Source organism: Maniola jurtina, chromosome 25, assembly GCF_905333055.1.
Source record: "Maniola jurtina chromosome 25, ilManJurt1.1, whole genome shotgun sequence".
In the NCBI taxonomy this organism is placed as follows: domain Eukaryota; kingdom Metazoa; phylum Arthropoda; class Insecta; order Lepidoptera; family Nymphalidae; genus Maniola; species Maniola jurtina.
Genome location: NC_060053.1, coordinates 6,444,274 through 6,465,086, shown reverse-complemented (window position 1 = coordinate 6,465,086; position 20,813 = coordinate 6,444,274). Strand labels below are relative to the sequence as shown.

Genomic DNA, 20,813 nt, shown 5'->3' with positions numbered 1-20,813 from the left:
GAGGAACTTTGCGACATTGTTTCATAAAAAATTTGGAGTCCAACTCCTCAATTCTGATGCTGCAGGGGATCTGACCAATCCACGCGGGCGAAGCTGCGGGCATCAGCTAGTCTATAGATAAAAGTAGATGGTGCCCGCAACTTCATCTATGTGGGATACAGTGGGAACTCTTTGATTTTTCGGGACAAAAAGTAAACAAAAGCCTATATCCTTCCCTCGGATGCAAGATATCTCTGTACCAAACGCCGAAATCGGTTAAACGGATAGGTCGTGAAATGCTGACAGACAGATATTCGCATTTTTAATATTAGTATGGATGACAGATTTCCGTTAACAGGGCTTTCTCCGTCACTCGTTTCATACAATCGTAGTTCCAATTTCATTTGAATATTAAGCAACCAAAGTCCATGAAATTTTGCAGACATATTCTAGAAACTAATCTCTGTGTCTGTGGTGTTTTAGATTTTTCTAAAAATATGTAGTTTATAATTACAGGGGCTCAAAGATTTGTATGAAAATTTTTAAGACCGCGTAACTTTGAAACCGAATATTTCAACAGAAATCTGGAAAACCACAGACATAGATATTAGTTTCTAGAACATGTCTGCAAAATTTCATGGACTTTGGTTGCTTAATATTCAAATGAAATTGGAACTACGATTGTATGAAACGAGTGACGGAGAGAGCCCTCTTAATGTCGCGCTGATTAATAAAGTCCCGTTATCTTGGATAATTACACGGGGTCAGATCGCGCGCAGCGTAATTTTGAATTCTTTCTTGTGAAATCTAAGGGTGAAACTGAAAACAGACGGACGCAGTTTTCACACGAAGAATTTCAAAAAAAAATATACGATGCGTGTACATTGTGCGAGAAGCTTTAACCGATTGACCTAATTTATTTTGTATATTAAAAGTAATTGACTAATTATGTTACACTATGTTCATGCTATGTGCTAACTTCTAAACTGCTTTTTATGTGTGTGTGTGTAAGAAATAGATGGAAGTATAGTTTTGTGTTCTGATATACAAAGCTGTGATTGCAACACTAAATCATATACAATCAGTTCAGAATAATAAACCCACTATTTTTTTTAAACTCACTGACTGACACTTAGGGCCGGCGTACATAATATGGCGGAGCGCAGCGCAGAGCATGCGCGAAGTTTTCTAATCGCGTGACACAGTACGCGAATTTGTATCAGAGAATGCGCGAGTATCCGCACGGATACACAATTGATTTTAGATATTATTTCAATGAGGATTGTCCTCCTGTTGAGTGGATAATATTTTGACTGTGAAAAATGCTCTGCGCTATACTCCGCCATATGTGCGCTAAACTTTTTTCTCCTAGGTGTACAGACGATATTAGACTAGTCACAGGGAGCCGCTGAAGAGCGGCGGCGTAAGACCGTGGCATGTGGAAGTTCCTACAAGAGAACGATGTCCAGCAGTGGACGTCTATCAGTTAATTTTTTTTTTTAAGAATATTGGCCATGCTAATCATGACTAATACTCCCCTTTCCCCTCCAATTAAGCGTAAAGCTTGTGCCCGGAATGGGTACGACAATAGTGCAACGGGTGGGGTTTGAACCGCCGACCTTTCGGAATTCAGTCCGCTCCTCAACCGTTGAGCTATCGAGGCATAATGATGATTGTCATACCTACTTATAAAGTGTATTATACCCACTTATAAAGTTTATTATACCCACTTATAAAGTTTATTATTCTGAACTGTTTTCCAATACTACCTATAAACTAAATATAAACATAAATGTGCATGCAATCTGTGTGTATCGCCGAGTTACCTTAGCATTAACTCTTCGTCTATGTATTGCAAGAGGCTCCTAAAACAAGAGAAACCAACGTACAGACATGTGTGGGTGCACGCTGTTCTGTTTTGTACTTTATTAACATTGATATATGGTCTAAAGTTGTGTGACATTAAGTATTTAGAGTTAAGACTTGAAAAGTGAGCACAGGCACGGTTGGGTGCACTCTGTTCGGTTTTGAACCTTATTTTCTTGGCTGTATGGTCTAAAGTTGCGTGGCGGGAAGTATTTTGAGTTAGGATGTTTAGCATTTTGAATTTAAAGTTATGTTTTGTACCTTATTCTCGTTGATATATGGTCTAAAGTTACGTGACAGTAAGTATTTTGAGTTAGGATGATAGGTATTAACTAATTAAGTGAATACGCATTTTCTAGGCCAGTGTGCTCTGAGACCTCATCATTGCTTTTTTATAAGGTGTTATAAGTTTGACATGTGTATCTGTGAATCTGTCTGTGGCATCGTAGCTCCTAAACGAATGAACGGATTTTTATTTTTTTTTGTTTGAAAGGTGGCTTGATCGAGAGTGTTCTTAGCTAAGGTTGAAGAAAATCGGTTCAGCCGTTTGAAAGTTATCAGTTCTTTTCTAGGTTTCTTATAGAGGTTTTTGTGTCGGGGGTTTTTAAATTTTGGGTTATATTAAACAGGACTATCAAGCATAGGCAAGCGTATTTTGCAATAAAAAAATCTATAGACGTCAACTTTTAAGTCCAATTAATTCCGCAACCGAATTTTTTTAAGGCTTTAGATTGTTTTTTCTTTTTTCTTATACGAGTCATTATATAATATGCTGTTTTTCTCCTCTCTTAGGTTGTTCAACATAATAGCTATGAAAATTCACAGCAACTTTAGACCATATGAATATTTTAATTGATTGGATTAGTGTAAGTTAAATAAGTTATGTATGTTTTTAGACCATAATTTTAGGACATTTTATTTCTCTTTGAATGTTGTGTCTTTGGGATCTGAATATTTGTTGGCACTGATAAGAGTAAGATCAGTAACTTTTTTTTTTTGCAAAAACAATTAATAGTACGAAAAAGGTTTTACGTCGTAAAGTTTTTTACTAACGTAAAAAATTATTGCATGTATGAGAATCTTTTTCGTTTGTATGGTCTGTATGTATGATACGAAATGATTGTATGAATTTAAAGCCAATGGTAACGACGCTCGTTAATTTTGTTCATACAAAATCCATGCAAAAACAAACATTCAATACACTCCGAAACAGCTGTTGTGTATGTATTTTTACACTTGTGTGCGTTTTGTGACACATTTCAAAAATTTCACCATACATTCTATTGCGCTAAGCCTTTGAAATAACTGCAAAATTATACAAAATATATACAATACACAGAATAGTACAGAGTCTAGACAACCACAAGTGGCCGTTTAATAAAAATCAATATCCTGCACTAGCAAGTGCTGCAGATCTAAAAAAAAAAAAAAACAAATTTTGATATTCGAGAGTTACACAATTCGTAGACAGAATTACTGTTTTTTTTTGATTAATGTTCAAAGTGCTTCAGATATTACGATTATTGCAAAAAAAACATCAAAAATGTAAAAGATTAATCCTTTTTTAATGGACTCTTGGAATTTTCAAATCTTAATTCTTGTGGAAGTCGTTTATTAATTTCACCCTTTTGAGTGAGACTTTGCTCTTACATTAAATCACTAAAAATATATGCAATATGCATATAACTCTAGCACAATTATTAAACGACCACTTGAGGCAATCTAGGCACTTTCAATATTAAGTCTACTGTTTTCCACATTTGTAATAGTTCGTAATGATTTAAATATTTTAGTAATATTTTTAAATTATAATAAATTGAAGGATAAAAATTAATCAACACCTTTTTATTTTCCACAAAAGATTAAAAAGAACAGCGTTGCGGGTAATTCTTGTACACAGTCTCTAAACCAAAATGACAGGTCTAAATATATTGCTATCCTTTACATAATGTTCGATACGGAAAAGGATAGCACTAGATTTAGGCTGAGATCTATAGAGCGAATTCCGATTTTCAGACTCAAGACACTGTTAGAACGAGACAGCTTTATATCGCTGACGTAAATCTGTCTCGTTTTAACGAAGGCCAATCTAAGTCTGACCAAAGTTAAAGTTATCTATAGATTCCAATTTCCTGACAATTTAGTTTAGCAGCAATCGCGTACAATTGAATTAGCCACATTGTTAGTTATGAAATTAAAAATTACATACTATAAAAATTCTTTGATGAGAAAAAAGTTAACCAACATAATTAGTAAGGTATATAATAATCAAAAATAATTTATTTACATATGTTAGTAAAACTTTTAAAATTTCGAATAAACCCAATTGCAGTTATTTCTAAGAAGCTACAAGGAGAAATCAATGACATAAAAACCAGCTAATTATAAACTCCGCACATTAGCCACACACATTCAGAGAATTTTGAAAAAATTAGAAAAAAGACAGTCTATCCTCCAAACCTTTCTCAAAATCAAAAACCTGTTAGAGAAAACCGCAGACCGAAGTTAACGCAAAAGAAAAATTACGTCTCCATTATAATATCCGGTACGATATCGTGTCGGACGTCGCTCTAATGTTGGGGCGATCCAATCAATATGTTAGGTAACTGAGCCAAAAAAATAAAGTTTTCAGGGTTCATGTTTAATGTACAGGTATGTTTTGCGAGTTTTTTTCTTCCACCATAATGCCTGAACAGGATATAAATGTATGTGGTATCGTTAGAATCCTTATATCATCCCGAGTGATACTGGCTATAATTTTTTAAAAAACAAAACCAAAATGGCGGGGCAGTTGTGTTTTTTACATTTTTCTCAATAATTATAGCTTATTCATTTCGTTAGTGTGAGTTGGCTTGCTTTCTCTCAAGATAAAACGTCGGAACCTTTGTAAAGGAAATAGGCATAATGCTTTCTTTAAAGATGTATCCACACAGATTTTGACAGCTCAAGGAATGAGACAGGGTTGAATCTAATCTATCAAATACATTGTTTGGTACATTATAATATGTGCATTACTTCTTTCACACACCAAACTTAGCCCGGCCTAAAAGCATAAAATATAATTGTTAACGACCATGCCATGTCCTTGGAACTGCGTGGTTCCGTGTTATTCAACGTTAATGAACGCGTTTTTGATGCATATTTCATGTGTCATGTATTCGATCGCCGTCCGACACGATATCGTACCGGATGTATAATGGAAACGTGTTTGTATGAAAAGATTTGGAAATAAAATGGACCTTGTATACCTCAAACTCATTCTCATAATATCATCACCGGTGACGACCCGACACCACTTGCTATAACATAAATAATAATATAGGGTAAGGGTTTCTATTGTCGGCATGTCCCTACAATGATTGGCACCACCACATACTATATTTTTCATATAAGAGAAACAAAATGTCATTACTATGACTAAACTATTGGCAGTTTATTACTAACCTCCTTTCAACGTTCTCAAAATTTTAGAAATCTAATGATTTTAGGTTTATTTCGTGGTATAATTTAAATGGTGGGTGTTGGAAGTCAATTTGAACATTGGGTTTTAATTTTAACTTGTTAAGTAGAGTGCCAATCATTGTACTCTTTACCCTATGTGTGATAAAAATAAAAGATCCCAAGGCATTTTACAATCTAATTTGAAATTACTCACTTTTCGCTAGTCGGCATGCTATCGGTCGATAGGTCCTGTGTCAATGGATTGTGTTTAGGACAACTCATAAGAGAGGCTACGCTCCAGTCTTCGCTTGATTGTCTGTGGTACACTGAAATGGGAAGGAATGGTGGTTCTGAACATAGTCTTAATGAAATACTTATGTTTATGTTCCTCCTCGTTACAGAGGAGAAATAGTTGAGAACCCATAAAAGTGCCCTGTAGCACTCCAGATTAACATGTTTAATTTTATTATTTCAGCCAGCTGAAGTGGCAATGGACATTGGATAGGTCATGTCTGTCGCAGAACCGACCGTCGATGTGGCAGAAGTGTTCTGGAGTGGAGACCACGTACCGGTATAGGTCGCGTCACGTAAAAAGAACGCTAGCGGTCGAGCTGCGCATAGGCGATTTATCGGTCTATTTGGTGGTATGAGGCGGGGCGGGCGGCGCGGGAGCCACGCGTTGCATGTTTGCCGGTGAGCTATTGGTTCATCAGTTGAGCTTTGCTTCCCGCGCAGTATCCACGTTACGTTCCTTTTAAAATACCATCGCGCACAAAAGTTTTAAATTACGAAATGGTTTTACATAGAGAAGTGAGAAAAATGATTTATGACGTATACTGTTTTATGAAGAGGGAAGCAGATAATAATGCAGTTAATAATTTAAAACAATGTATGAAACGGACCGCAGAGGCAACAAAATGTTCCGAGTCGACAGTGAGACGAATAGTAAAGGGTTCAAATGATGACTTAATGGAAGGAGTTTCAACATTACTTTAATTTTATTTCGATTAAACATTCTATAATATATAATTTAAACATGTTTTTAATTCATTTTATTGATATTTTATCGAATATATTTTTCAATGTAATGTTATTACATTGAAAAATATATTGAAAGATATATTCATTTATAAGAATAACAAATATGTAGGTACGAAGCCACGATTTGCGAGCGAAAGCCTAGTTCAAAAAGAAAATAAAAGGCACATGACTTTCGTACGAGACTGTACCCATGCGCAAACACACCCCCGCCACTTTTTTCCAGCGTTCTTTTTACGTGACGCGTACTATAAGCGCAGTGTGGGTCGACCTCCAGCCCGCCGGACTGATGATCTGTAGAAGGTGGCGGGGAGCGGGTGGAAGAGGAAGGCGGAGAACCGTGTTTGGTGGCTCTTGGAAAGGCCTATGTCCAGCCGTGGACGCATACAGGCTGATGGAATGTAATGAACGGAAAATAGTCTGTAAACTTACTATTTCGTTTAATAGTATCACCGTCACAACTCCTATTGACTTCGGCGTTGAAATTGATAACTTTAGGCATCGACAGACTGAGCTCATCCTCCGCGTCCAGATCTATGATGGGAGAGTCATCATACACTCCGGAGCGACGGTTGGCTTCACGATCTTCGTCTGACGCTAATCTGTTGATGAAGATATGAATTAGTACCATTAGTAAATTATAGGTTTGACATCGAATGACTTTGAACAACTTCGAATAAATTTGACTTGAAATACCTAATATTTCAAAAAAAATCCATACTTCTAAACTAATATTATAAACACGAAAATGTGTCTGCTAGTTATACACGACGCATCCGATTGACCGATTTCGACGAAATTTGGTACAGCGATAGCTTGCGTTCCGGAGATCGACCTAGACTACTTTTTTCACAGAAAATCAGAGTTCCCACGGAATTAAAAAAAACCTAAATTGAAGTCGACGGGGTTGCAGGCATCAGCAATTTGGTACAGAGGTAGCTGTCATCTCGGAAAAGAATATAGGCTACATTTTATCTCGGTTTTTTTATAAACCTAAATCCACGCGGAAAAAGTCGATGGCATAGAAATAAAAATTTGGATGATTTTTCATTTCATTGTTGTTAAAAATAGTTCTGTTTCACAATTGTTTCGGGAACCCTGAAGTAACTTTGTAGGCCACCTTGTTTCCTATATATTTAACAAATAATGAGGTACCGCTTACCTTAAACCGTGATCAGTAAGATGGGTGTGGTGTTCTCGAGGAGTGGTTCTCGGGTCTAGCAGACTGCGCGGACGCGCGTCCCTGCGTCCGCGCGTCTGTCGAGACTCTATCCGATGCGGTACATTAGCTGATATCGCCTGTGAATCAAAAGTAATAGAAAAAAAAGGTTTTTTTTGAAAAGCTACAATTTTTTTCGGTTAAATTTTAACACAATCATTCAAAATAGTATTACACTTGCCCGACTAACATGGGCAGTAGATAAAAGTTATATCCCCCGATTATATCCACTGTATTCTATGACATCAGTGGATATAATCGGGGGGTATAATTTTTATCTACTGCCCATGCTAGCCGGGCTGATGGAATGATGATGTGGCCTAAGATAGGACACATTTACCTAGAATATGCCTATTCACTCTTGTTCTATAGACAACCGGATTGTAATTACTATGAAAATACAAAGTAATCTTAGTATGGATGGATCTTAGTAATCTGTTTACATATTATCAAGATTTATAATCTTAGTACGGATTAGTATGGAATATGGATTAACTGCCTCGTCAATCTAGTGGTTAGCATGTTCGACTGCAGATGACGAAGTCCTGGGTTCGATTCCCGGGTAGGGCTAAAAATAGTTAAGTATTCGAATTTTCTGTTAAGAAATTCTCTGTACCTACTAGCCCGGAGTTAGGTAGTCTGCGATGTGTCAGCCCCGTGCTTCAGAGAGCACGTAAAGCCATCGGTCCTGCGCCTGATCTCTCCGGTCGTGTCGGATTTCCGTCCCATAGGGCTATGAGAGTGAGGGAATAGAGAGTGCACCTGTGTTGCGTAAACCCTTGTGCACTATAATATTTCCCGCACAGTTGGTTAATCTCTGCGGAGATTGGCCGCCCTGGCCGAAATTCGGTCGGGAGGACATTATTATGGATTAGTATATAGTTTCCCTTATATATATATGTATATAGGTATAAGTCTTACCCCATCCTCATCCAACTCTTGACTGTTGCAATGGTTCGGCGGGTTGGAATACTTTTGCAGAAGTTCTATCGCGAGTCGCTTATTCATGTCTTGTTGGAAGAACGCGTGCTATGGACAACATGACATTTTTTATTTAGTCAAATGATATGATAATCAAATGATTGCAGTCACTCAATCCAAATGGATCTCAAATAAAAGTAATTTATTTAAAAGGGCAATGGTAAATTTTACTGAACACTTATTAATTATATTATTTATTTATTTATTTATTCAAAGGTACACACAACAGGTTGTAACTAAAAATGGTCCAAACATAAAAACAAAAGATCCTAATCTAAGTGACTATTATAAAGTAGTTACGTTAAAAACATATATCTCTTCATCATTATCATCATCATCAGCCTGTGGACATCCACTGTTGGACATAGGCCTTCCCTAAAGAGCGCCACCACATATAAGATGATATATTAGTTATATCTGTATGTTATATTATTATAAGTTATATAAGAGATGTATTATTAAACTTATATTACTTAAAACATCTTTTATATACAAAAAATAATCTCTATTTCCCTTGGTCACACCATAACTTGAAAACGATGTGTGTACTCAAAGGTGTGTGAATTGTGCCAACCCACACTGGGCGAGTGTGGTAGACTATAGTTAAACCCTTCTCATTTTGAAAGGAGACCTGTGCTCAGTAGTGAGACAGCGACGGATTAATCATGATGATAATACCTGTAACAGTTTGTCGGCCGTGGGTCGTTTCTTGGGGTTCTTGGTTAACGCCAGTTTGAGGAACGCGTGAAAGAGCTGCGACCATCGCTCCCTCTCCTTCAGTTGAGGGGGTTTGAACCCTGACTTTGACATTAGGAAGAGAACCCTCATCGGGTGGAGTTCGAACATCGGTGGTTGGAGTTCCGCCAATTCTGGAAGAAACAAAAATAAAATTAAAGAACTGGTACATTATCATTATCATCAACTCATTGCCGGCTCACTACAGAGCACGGGTCTGCTCTTAAAATGAGAAGTATTGAAGTTATAACAAACCTGGCTGAATTAGTTGAGGGCTCTTCTCAGACTTGGGCGCGTTTGGAACCCTCGTAGCTTTAGTTTTAAGTTAACGTAATTATTATCACCCATAGTACCTAATTTGAATAAATGACTTTGACTTTGATGTTACCCAAAGAAAATTAAAAACAATAAAGAAGTTTCTATACCTATTGCTGTAATCCCACAGGCCCAAATATCACAGAGCTGATTGTAACCACCTTTCCTTTCTACCGCTGCTACCTGAAATACGAAAACGATACATTAGTGTTACATGAAAAAACTTAAAATTATGTAGGCAGTTAAAAAATGTTTGTTACGCTGTCAATTCTTAGGGTTCCGTATCCGAAGTGTGCAAACGGGACCCTACTATTAACGCAGGCCATACACGATCAAGTTTAAAGCGGACTTGAAGTGGCGTCCAGTCAACTGATAGCCATGCGCCGTTAAGTTTACTGGTCTCTGTCTGTCAGCGGTGTGCATCTCGGGAACCGTAATTACAAAGGTGGAATTTTCACAGGATGTTAATATCTATTGTCGCTATAACAACAAATAATAAAAATGTCAAAATGGCCGCCAAGAAAATTGAAGTGTTATTTTTTGTAAGATGCTTCGGAACTCTTCGTGTGCAAGTCAAACTCGCACTTAACCGATTTTTTGGGTTCCGTACCTCAAAAAGAAAAGCGGAACCCCTATAAGATCACTTTGTTTTGTCTGTCTGTTTGAATAGAATAGAATATATTTTTATTCAAATAAACTTTTACAAGTGCTTTTGATCGTCAAAATAATTTACCCCTGGTTCGGAATGTCGTTTCTGTTTTTCTGTCAAGAAAATCTATAAGGTACTCCCCGTTGACCTAGAATCATGAAATTTGGCAGATAGGTGGGTCTTATAGCACAAGTGGTCAATAATTGTAAGGCCTTTGTTCACGTACCTCAGGCGCCATCCAATAAGGCGTCCCGATAAAGCTCTTCCGCTTGTTGATGGTGGCTGTTATTTGTGCAGACACGCCGAAATCCGCCAACTTGACATCGCCGCATTCTGTTAGAAGGATGTTGGCGCCTTTTATGTCTCTGAGGAAAAAGAAGAAATGATTTTAAGTTTTCGTTCCGTACCTCAAAAGGAAAAACGGAACCCTTATAGGATCACTTTGTTGTCTGTCCGTCTGTCAAGAAACCTATAGGGTACTTCCCGTTGACCTAGAATCATGTTTGGTAGGTAGGTAGGTCTTATAGCACAAGTACAGGAATAAATCTGAAAACCGTGAATTTGCGGTAAACATCACAAAAAAATTAAAATGTGTTCATGAACAAATAATTGGTACTTTCAATTTGCAAAGTAAGATAACTATACCAAGTGGGGTATCATATGAAAGGGCTTTACCTGTACATTCTAAAACAGATTTTCTATTTATTTTTATGCATAATAGTTTTTGATTTATCGTGTAATGTAAATTCCGCTTAACTGCACTAACCTGTGCATTTTGCCCATACTGTGCAGGTAGGAGAGGCCCATGAGCGTCTCTTTGCACATGTACGCGATCTGCAGTTCCGTCAGCGGACCGGTCACATGGTAGATGTCCTGAAAGAAACATTTTCATACTATTTCTGTGATTTATCACACTAATATTATAAAGGCGAATGTTTGTGTGTATGTGTGTATGTTTGTTACTCTTTAACGCAAAACCGAACAGACGAATTTGACAGAAGTTGAGAAAGGAGATAGAGTATACCCTAGATTAACACATAGGCTACTTGTAATTCCGGAAAATCAATGAGTTCCCACAGGATTTTTATAAACTTATATCCACGGGAACGAAGTCGCGGACATCAGCTAGTCTTAAATAAATAAAGGAATGCTGATTGACTGATCTATCAACGCACAGCTCAAACTACTGGACGGATGGGCAGAATTTTTTTTTTTTTCTTTAAATCTGGCTTTACTCTGATTAGCCAATGTCAAGTTTGTGATATTTTAAAGTTATTGAATTTATACAAGTATGGACTCCGTCTGCGCCGGCGCCCGCCGACATACGCGCGGCGCCCCTTTAGAGCGCTTCCCAGTCAGTTCCACCACCAAAAAACACCAACTAACACAAAAACCAGCCACTCTTAACAAAAAAAAACACTCCAAACAAGCACAGCACGCGCGCCAGCAAACGCCATCGCAGACGAAGCCGGGCAGAAATTTGGCAAACAGAAAGTCGCGGTCATAAGCTAGTTTTATGAAAAAGTGGTGATAGACTAATGCTTAAGATGCCGGTCACCTATTTTGGGTAATTTATAGCCCAAATAGTCCCTAGTCTGTGCTAAGGCTGACATAAATCAGCCGCCAGGCCGCCATCATCTGACGAGTAATGAAGGTCGGGTAGGTGAAGCTGAATGAAGGGTCGACGCGACGATGTGAGTCTTCTGGTTTAAAAAACTGCTAGTCAGGGTCAGCTTACCTGCAAGCTGCCTCCACCACAGTACTCCATGGATCTGACGAGTAATGAAGGTCGGGTAGGTGAAGCTGAATGAAGGGACGACGATGCGAGTCTTCTGGTTTAAAAAAATGCTAGTCAGGGTCAGCTTACCTGCAAGCTGCCTCCACCACAGTACTCCATGGATCTGACGAGTAATGAAGGTCGGGTAGGTGAAGCTGAATGAAGGGACGACGATGCGAGTCTTCTGGTTTAAAAAAATGCTAGTCAGGGTCAGCTTACCTGCAAGCTGCCTCCACCACAGTACTCCATGGATCTGACGAGTAATGAAGGTCGGGTAGGTGAAGCTGAATGAAGGGACGACGATGCGAGTCTTCTGGTTTAAAAAAATGCTAGTCAGGGTCAGCTTACCTGCAAGCTGCCTCCACCACAGTACTCCATGGATATCCACAGCTTGTCTCTGCGCAGGTAGGAGCCGTAGTAGGCGACGATGTTGGGGTGGCGACAGTCCTTCATCATGAGTATCTCCTGCTGGATGATGGCGAAGTCGTCACCCGGCTCCAACTTTATCACCTTGATGGCGGCAAGCTCGCCATTGCCGTTGAGGCGTTTCGCCTGGAAAAATGGAAAACATCCCTCAACTACTAAACTACTTTTAGAATAGAATAGAATAGATTTTTATTCAAATAAACTTTTACAAGTGCTTTTGAATCGTCAAATAATTTACCACTGGTTCGGAATGCTGTTCCTACCGAGAAGAACCAGCAAGAAACTCGGCGGTTGCTCTTTTCAATTGTTCAATTTACAATAATACTCTATACTATACAAGCAATTGCAGACCCGCGCATTGCTGGAGCGAGTCAAATCCATGCTTTTTTATCATTTATACATAATCTTCGATTGTGTAATATGCTTTTGCCAGGAGCATACTTTTAATGGATTTTTTAAACTTTGGTAAAGGCAAGTCTAATATTGACTGTGGAATTTTATTATAAAAAATATAATATTTTATTATATAAAATTTTGCGCAACGGATCAGCCTGGCTGTCCAACGTGGAAATGCAGCCAGTATTCTTGGCATCATTCCACGCGGGCATGATTTGTATAGTAATTAGATAAGGCTAGCTTTAAGTTTTATTGTAATATTTTCAGTAAAAGAAAAAACTACTAAATAAATAAGAAGGAGTCACTAAAAGAAGTTTTATTAAGGACTCCTTCGCTTACTGACTATAGTAAATTTAATGTTTTTAAGTAAGTATATATTTAATATTGGATAAGGAGGCTAGATAAAGGAACGGTTTATGGTGTTATTGAGCGCCAACTCGCCAACAAACTGCAGTGCAGTTTGGCGGAGATAGTGTGTAAGGAATTTTTGTGTCTATAAATGAATATTAAAAAAAGGTGTTTAAGGATTTTGCGTATCAGCAAGCGCAGTGTGGGACGACCTCCAACTTGCTGGACCGACGATCTTAAGAGGGTAGTGGGAAGTGGGTGGATAGGAAAGGCGGAGGACCGTGTGTGGTGGCGCGCTCTTGGGAAGGCCTGTGTCCAGCTGTGGACGCAAACAGGCTGCTTGATTGATTGATTGAAGTCCGTCAGTTACATTTTCACGGCCCATCCGTTTAACCGATTTTGAAGGAGGATTAAATCCCGGAGACACAAATAGGCTACTTTCTATCCCGAAAAATTCAAAAACTTCCCGCGAGATTTTCAAAACCCTAAATCGCCACAGACTAAGACACAGGCATTATCTAACATGTGAATTATGTAATCTAGTATGTTATAAATTATACTTAATGTACATAATATCTAATATATTATGACATAATAAGGAAAATATCAAGTACATAATAGGCAATAACAAACGAAAATTATATTTAATTAAGTACTTGCAGAAATTAATAAACAAGTAGGTACGTACTGGTAACTAGGAATGCAAAAAGTAGGCGTTTTGAGAGGAATTCACTAATTTAAAACTAAATATTATGAAAGAAATCTAGAAAACCATGCCCATCCCTGGGATGTCAATCCCTGTACCAAATTTCGTCAAAATCGGTGAACGGATGGGCCGAGACAAGGTAACAGACAGACAGACTTTCGCATTCATAATATAAGTATGGATTAATAGAGACTCGTGTAAAGAAATCGTATGATGACTATCCAATATGATGACTGATGAATGATGAATCATTTTAAGAATTTTTATAAAAGTAAGAGAAACTACGATCAAAGCGTCTGTTTTCCCACGACCTATATGACGCATATAAAGTTCACTCTTAGTTTGAAGATACATACTTATCGATTTTCAAATAAAACACAAGGCTCGATATACACCTGCAGAGTGGAGTGGAAACGAGATTTTTCGGCTTAATACTCTCAAATTGTGCGAAAGAATTAAAATTTTACAGACACCTGTGGGTTTTGGATGATAAAAATGGATGATTATGGTTTCATTTACTGACATCCATGTGGATTTAGGTTTTTTAAGAATCTCGTGGGAAATTTTCAGGGACAAAAAGTAGCCTATGCCCTTTCATGGGATGCAAGTTATCTCTGTACCTTATATTATTAATAGTAAGGATGGATAATATCTGCTGCATAAAAACTGCTAGTCTCCATTGACATTAACCGCCGAAATTAGGTTGGAAACAACATTACAAATGGTGCACGCGCTCAGTTCGGTGGTATGCCGTACCTCTGCCATCACGCGTCGTGTGTGACTCGACCTTTATATGTAGATCGAGATAACTGTGCCAGTGGAAGAATCAGGATCGTGGAGAAACACGCCAAAAGCGAAACCGGCTAGGTATTTGACCTACTGCTTGACCGCGAACAAGTTTAACGTTTAACTACCAAAACGTTCAATTTTATTGATTCTCTAGCTGTTATCACATCACACTAATATTATAAAGGCGCAAGTTTGTATATGTGTGTGTGTGTGTGTGTGTGTGTGTGTGTGTATGTTTGTTACTCCTTCACGCAAAAACTACTGGATGGATTTGGCTGTGGAATGAAGATAGATGGTATCCTGGATTAGCACATAGGCTACTTTTTATCCCGGAAAATCAAAGAGTTCCCACGGGAATTTAAAAAAACCTACATTCACGCGAACGAAGTCGCGGGTGTCAACTAGTAGGATATACAAAACAAACATGTTAACAGTGTCGATTCTCATTGTTCCAATAATTTCCAGACAGCTTAACACAAGTGGCTGAGTCAGATATACATAGGGTGTCAACGTGGGGTCATAATATTCTGTATCCAAGTGATTATGTTACGAGAGATGGACCGTTTCCCAGGTAGCATGAGAAAAACGATTTGAAATGCCGTTTCATATTATACGTTAGTTAAAGTAGCCTGTGAAAAAAGTAATTAAAAAAAAATATACTAGAGGATGCCCGCGGCTTCGCCCGCGTTTTTAAATCCCGTAGGAACTCTTTGATTTTCCGGGATGAAAAGTAGCCTATGTCCTTCCCCGGGATGTATCCCAAGTCTGTACCTATTATTGAAATCGGTTCAGCAGTTAGGCCGTGAAAACGTAGCAGACAGACAGACTTTCGCATTTATAATATTAAGTACTAGCCGATGCCCACGACTTCGCCCGCGTGGATTTAGCTTTTTCAAAATCCCGTGGGAACTCTTTGATTTTCCGGGATAAAAAGTAGCCTATGTGCTAATCCAGGATATTATCTATCTTCATTCCAAATTTCAGCCAAATCCGTCCAGTAGTTTTTGCGTGAAGGAGTAACAAACATACATACACACACACACACACACACACACACACACACACACACACACACACACACACACACACACACACACACACACACACACACACATACAAACTTTCGCCTTTATAATATTAGTGTGATGGATGAGTAAATAGCAAGCAAACGAACAGGTAGGGTAGAAATGACTCGGTTGAGATCTGTAGAGTATACTTTGACTTTGCTCAGACTTAAGTTTTAGTTAAAACGAGACAGATTTATGCCAATGATATAACGCTGTCTCGTTTTAACTGCGTCTTAACATTAAGTCAAAGTGCGCTCTATTAAATCTCAACCGCCTAGGTGCGAAACTTAAAAAAAATATTATTCGTAATAACTCAAATTTTAAAAAACCCCCGACACAAAAACAAGAAAACTAGAAAAGAGCTGATAACTTTCAAACGGCTGAACCGATTTTCTTCAATTATAGCTAAGAACATTCTCGATCAAGCCACCTTTTAAACAAAAATAAACTAAATTAAAATCGGTTCATTCGTTTAGGAGCTACGATGCCACAGACAGATACACAGATACAAACGTCAAACTTATAACAGCCCTCTTTTTGGGTCGGAGGTTATAAAATCACAAGTGATGAAAATGATAATGATGCCCATCTCTAGTCACGAGCGATAGTTAGAAATTGAAGGGTTAGGGGAGGATGACACTTGAGAGGTCAATTTACATCCCCATGAAAGTCTAGCTTTTGTTTGTTTAGTCTGAGACCTGAGACCACCCATGCTAACACAACAAATTCAAGATGTTGGGAAGTGATTGAATGAAGACAGGTTTGAACTATGGTTGCACTCATTTGGAAAAACCTGTCTAACACTGTATATACCCGGTTGACGATTGGACACTTTAATTAAAAAACGGTCAAGCGTGAGTCTGACTTATATGGCGGCCTTATTGAAATTTTTGTGTTTGTTGTTGAACACACAGTGAAAATTTCAACTCTGAACCTAGTATGGCTTATAGCGCTTATGTACTATGTAAAATGCTCTAGGGACCTTCTCGCTCGCCAAAAAACCCCTTTATTCCCTATCCCGAGAGAATTTCGAAAATTCCGATCTAATTTCTTTTGTAAAGTCTGTTCACTAACATAGTGTCGTTACCTAGGTTGTGTTTATTATTTACTAGATGGTGCCCGCGACTTCGTCTGCGTAGGTTTAAGTTTTTTTTTATCCCGCGGGAACTCTTTGCTTTCCGGGGATAAAAAGTTGCCTATGTCAATTTCCGGGACGCAAGCTACCTCTATTCCAAATTTCATACAAATCGGTTAAACTGATGGACTTTTAAGAATCCCGTGAGAACTCTTTGATTTTCCGGGATAAAAACTAGCCTATGTTCGTCCCGGGATGTAAGCTAACTCTATACCAAAAATCGGTCAATCTGTCGGACCGTGAAAAGCTAGCAGACAGGTACACTTTCGCATTTATAATATTAGTATGTATATGACCAGAATCAATAAATGCCTAGAGCCATCTAAAGCCTAAAACTTTCCTATGCTAAGCGATGATGCTAAGCCATTAGGTATAATGTTTGCTAATGACGCGTGGGACGCAGGTTTGTAATCCGGCTTAATCATTATATATATTTTATGAATGGCAACAATTGTGGTGACACATCTTTGTCAGCAGGGTGGTAACTAGCCACGGCCGAAGCCTCGTAGCAGACCAGACCAGAGAAAATTTAGAAATTAAAATTCTTAAATTGGCCCCGCCAGGAATAGAATCCGCGATCTCCCACTTGTCCAACCATAGCGCTCACTACTGCCTATGGGGTCTTTTAGGGTTCCATATTCGCAGGGTGCCAACGGGACCCTATTACTAAGCCTCATACCCGTCCGTCCGTCTGTCTATCCATACTAATATTATAAATGCGAAAGTGTGTCTATCTGTCTGTCTCTCTGCTGACAACCACTGAACCGATTTTAATGAAATTTGGTACAGACTTAGGATACATCCCGGGGAAGGACATAGGCTACTTTTTATCCCGGAAAATTGAAGAGTACCTACGGGATTAAAAAAACCGAAATCCAAGCGGGCGAAGCCGCGGGCATTCTCTAGTCCGTAATAAATAGTAGAGTTGAAATTTTCACAGAATGTATAGTTCTATTGACGCTATAACAACAAAAAACGAACATTTCAAAATGGCCGTAATAAAAATTTAAAAAATGTTAAAACGTGTTATTTCTTGTACGATGGTACGGAACCCTTCGTGTGCGAGTCCGACTCGCACTTGACAGATTTTTTTTGTTTTTGTGTAAATTCCAAAAGGATAAGACAGTATTGACACCAGAATGCCGTAAGTTCGATGTCCAGGCAAGGTCAAATGACGAAGTGTGAAAGAGTAGGGTAAAATTGGGAGTTGTAGCTCACGTCTCTAGATAAAGCGCGGCGCGTCTAGCGGTGTAGCTGCACCGCGCCGCGCATCGTATAGACGTGAGCTACAACTTCCAATTTCACGATCGATGTTAAATATAATCAGTAACAAGAGAATGATCAGGTTGTCACAAACTCCTCGAAGATGATTCAATGGTGATATTATTCTTGGATAGCCTACTTATCGCTATTGACATCTCATTTTAGCATTATTTGGATTTATATAAGTAATCGTTTATTTTAAATCGTTCAACAAATTACTTTTAATGTGTCAATTTCAGATAAATCCTAATGACTCAGCTTTATAAGGTTATTTATGAAAATCAGACGGTTTTAGTTATACATTAATCAGCTGATGGTATCAAGTCAACATACTTATTATTTATTCTTAATACGCGTGCGGAAACTTTAAGACCTTGATAATAAATGTTGGATTTCTTTGAGATCGTTGATATCAGAATACCATCGTATTCCTTATAGTTTAATATATGTACATCATGCAGCCCACACAAATTCCATTTTACAATAACAACGTCAACTAAATCATTAACTTTTAATATCATTTTTATTTGTTTATAATTATGATGATTACTTTAAGTTTTTGAAAAGGAATGACTTTCTTAGACCATGTACATGAATAAACTAAAGTCGTATTAATCAACAACTAATAAAAATATTGACTATACTTTGCTAGTCATACTTATATTACTAATCAACCCTTAACAAAAGGAAAGTAAATAAAAACTACTAGATATATATATATATTTTTTTTTTTTAGAAAATTTTATTATCGAGACACCATTTTCTTAAAACAAGCACGTTTTTTAATGCACATATTGAAGGATGGTATAAACAACTAAACACATCACTGTTCGTTTCGTATTGTTCATACAAACTTAATAAGCTAGGGCAAGATTTATCTTCCAAATTATAAACACTATCGCAACCAAACATTTTCGATATCCACTGCACTTTTTCTACACCTTTAGCATAAACACGTTTATTATTTAAATAATTATTCATGTTTACATAATCTTTGTAGTTTAAGTATGAAATAAAACCTTCTTTCCAATGTATTCCTCTGTTTTTTTCTATCCAACAAACTTGTTTTCTTTCCGTTTTCGTTAAATTATAAAATGGGTATGGTGGCTTGATTAAATAAGTCTGGATATGGTTATTACACAATATAGCTATTTCTTTTACTATAAACTCATTGGAATCCGTCTTGAATCCTTGTACATCAATGATGACACTCATGACAACTTGCGAACAATATTACTTAAGGGTTTATATTCAAAGAGGCGATCGTTTATTATAAGACAATATGCTGATGTTTTATCCGGGATATCTTGCGAACTTTCAATTTCCAAACGTACGTCTACAGGTCCTGTCTTTAAATTCTCGTTTTGTCTTGAACAGTCAATTACAAACAGTGGTGCCTTTTCTTTAAATGTGATCAGATCAAACAACGGGTCAACAGGAAGATTATAATAAGACTGACGAAATTGAGTGTACATTTCGTATAATATACTGTATTTATTTTCATCAAATTTCAAATTAAGTGAATCGTATGGGTAATACTGTGAATTTAAAAACAGTGTTACATTTGTTAATTTGCAATGATCAAATATAGAACTATCATTAGTCTTACTGTTTTTCCTATTAGTTTGTAGACCAAAAATAACATATCGAGGCTTTTCAAGTTGAGAAGTAGTTTTAATTGACCACGAATGTTTTGTAGTTTTAGGAAGTAAAGGATATTCATATAAATCCCAATTTCTGAATGCTATTTGAATAGGTTTGTCTTTTTCTAAATACTTAAGTAGTGAGAGTCTTTCACGATCCGAAACTTTTATATGCGGCACACGCCACTGAATTGTTCGTACTTCTATATCTATATTATCATCCTTGTGAATTGTTACACTATTTAAATTACTATTACTTCTATTCAGAATAAGTTCATGTTTACAGTTTATAATAATTTTATTATAATCCTCGGCAAATCCCATTATTTTATTCAATGGTATAACAGCATTAAAATATCCCTCTGTCATTTTAAAACCATCCATTTGCCAACCCCACAATGCTGCGACTTTGCTATCCCCCTCATTCATCGATATGTATGATTTTAATGTTGTGGTTATTCCAGGGTTTCTTACGCGATCTATTTCAATACCGTTCATTTCATACCTTATGTCTTGAAATAGAAACATAACAGGGTTATTAGTAAAATTTACAGGTTTCTTTATTTCTTTCCCCGATTGATCTTTTCCAGTCACTGTGGCAAAGCCTTCAACATAAATTGAACTATTACATGGTAATATGTATATGTCTTGCTGATGTATTGGAATGCGAATTTCATCATTTTCTTTAAAGCTGTTATTGTATGGATTGTACGTGTGGATCTCATAACTTTCGATAGAATTATCGAATACTGGGGTGTTATTAATATTTAGAATATTCATACTTTGAATCCGAGTGATCGGAGAAAATCTTTGTTTCTTTTTGTTACAATATTACGATTTGCTTTAATACGTGTACGCGCTTTAGTAGCAGGCAAATGATTGATTCTTTTCACCTCATATCCAAGTGTTTTATTAAACACTATCATTTTGCTCTACGTAAATGAAGTCTCAGTTGGATATTTTCTTCTCTAAAATCAATATTGTTACCGTTTTCGTCAATGATTTTAACAGTTATGGATGATATATTACTCTTATTAACA

General features: G+C 37.3%; 1 protein-coding gene across 4 annotated transcripts in view; it reads right to left on the bottom strand.

The window, feature by feature from the left end:
- LOC123878000 (mitogen-activated protein kinase kinase kinase kinase 5) overlaps nt 1–20,813 on the bottom strand; it is a 56,817-nt gene that overhangs the window by 12,849 nt on the left and 23,155 nt on the right. The window contains exons 2-12 of one of the 4 annotated variants that reach the window (XM_045924975.1): nt 12,349–12,552; nt 10,990–11,096; nt 10,450–10,588; nt 9,685–9,757; nt 9,203–9,393; nt 8,465–8,572; nt 7,487–7,623; nt 6,757–6,926; nt 5,501–5,612; nt 5,094–5,144; nt 1,806–1,844 (exon numbers count right to left, since the gene is read on the bottom strand). In XM_045924975.1, coding sequence (XP_045780931.1) covers nt 1,806–1,844; nt 5,094–5,144; nt 5,501–5,612; nt 6,757–6,926; nt 7,487–7,623; nt 8,465–8,572; nt 9,203–9,393; nt 9,685–9,757; nt 10,450–10,588; nt 10,990–11,096; nt 12,349–12,552 — 1,331 coding nt within the window. The remainder of the gene's footprint in view (nt 1–1,805; nt 1,845–5,093; nt 5,145–5,500; nt 5,613–6,756; nt 6,927–7,486; nt 7,624–8,464; nt 8,573–9,202; nt 9,394–9,684; nt 9,758–10,449; nt 10,589–10,989; nt 11,097–12,348; nt 12,553–20,813) is intronic. The other 3 variants (XR_006798719.1, XR_006798720.1, XR_006798721.1) reach the window with 3 other exon arrangements.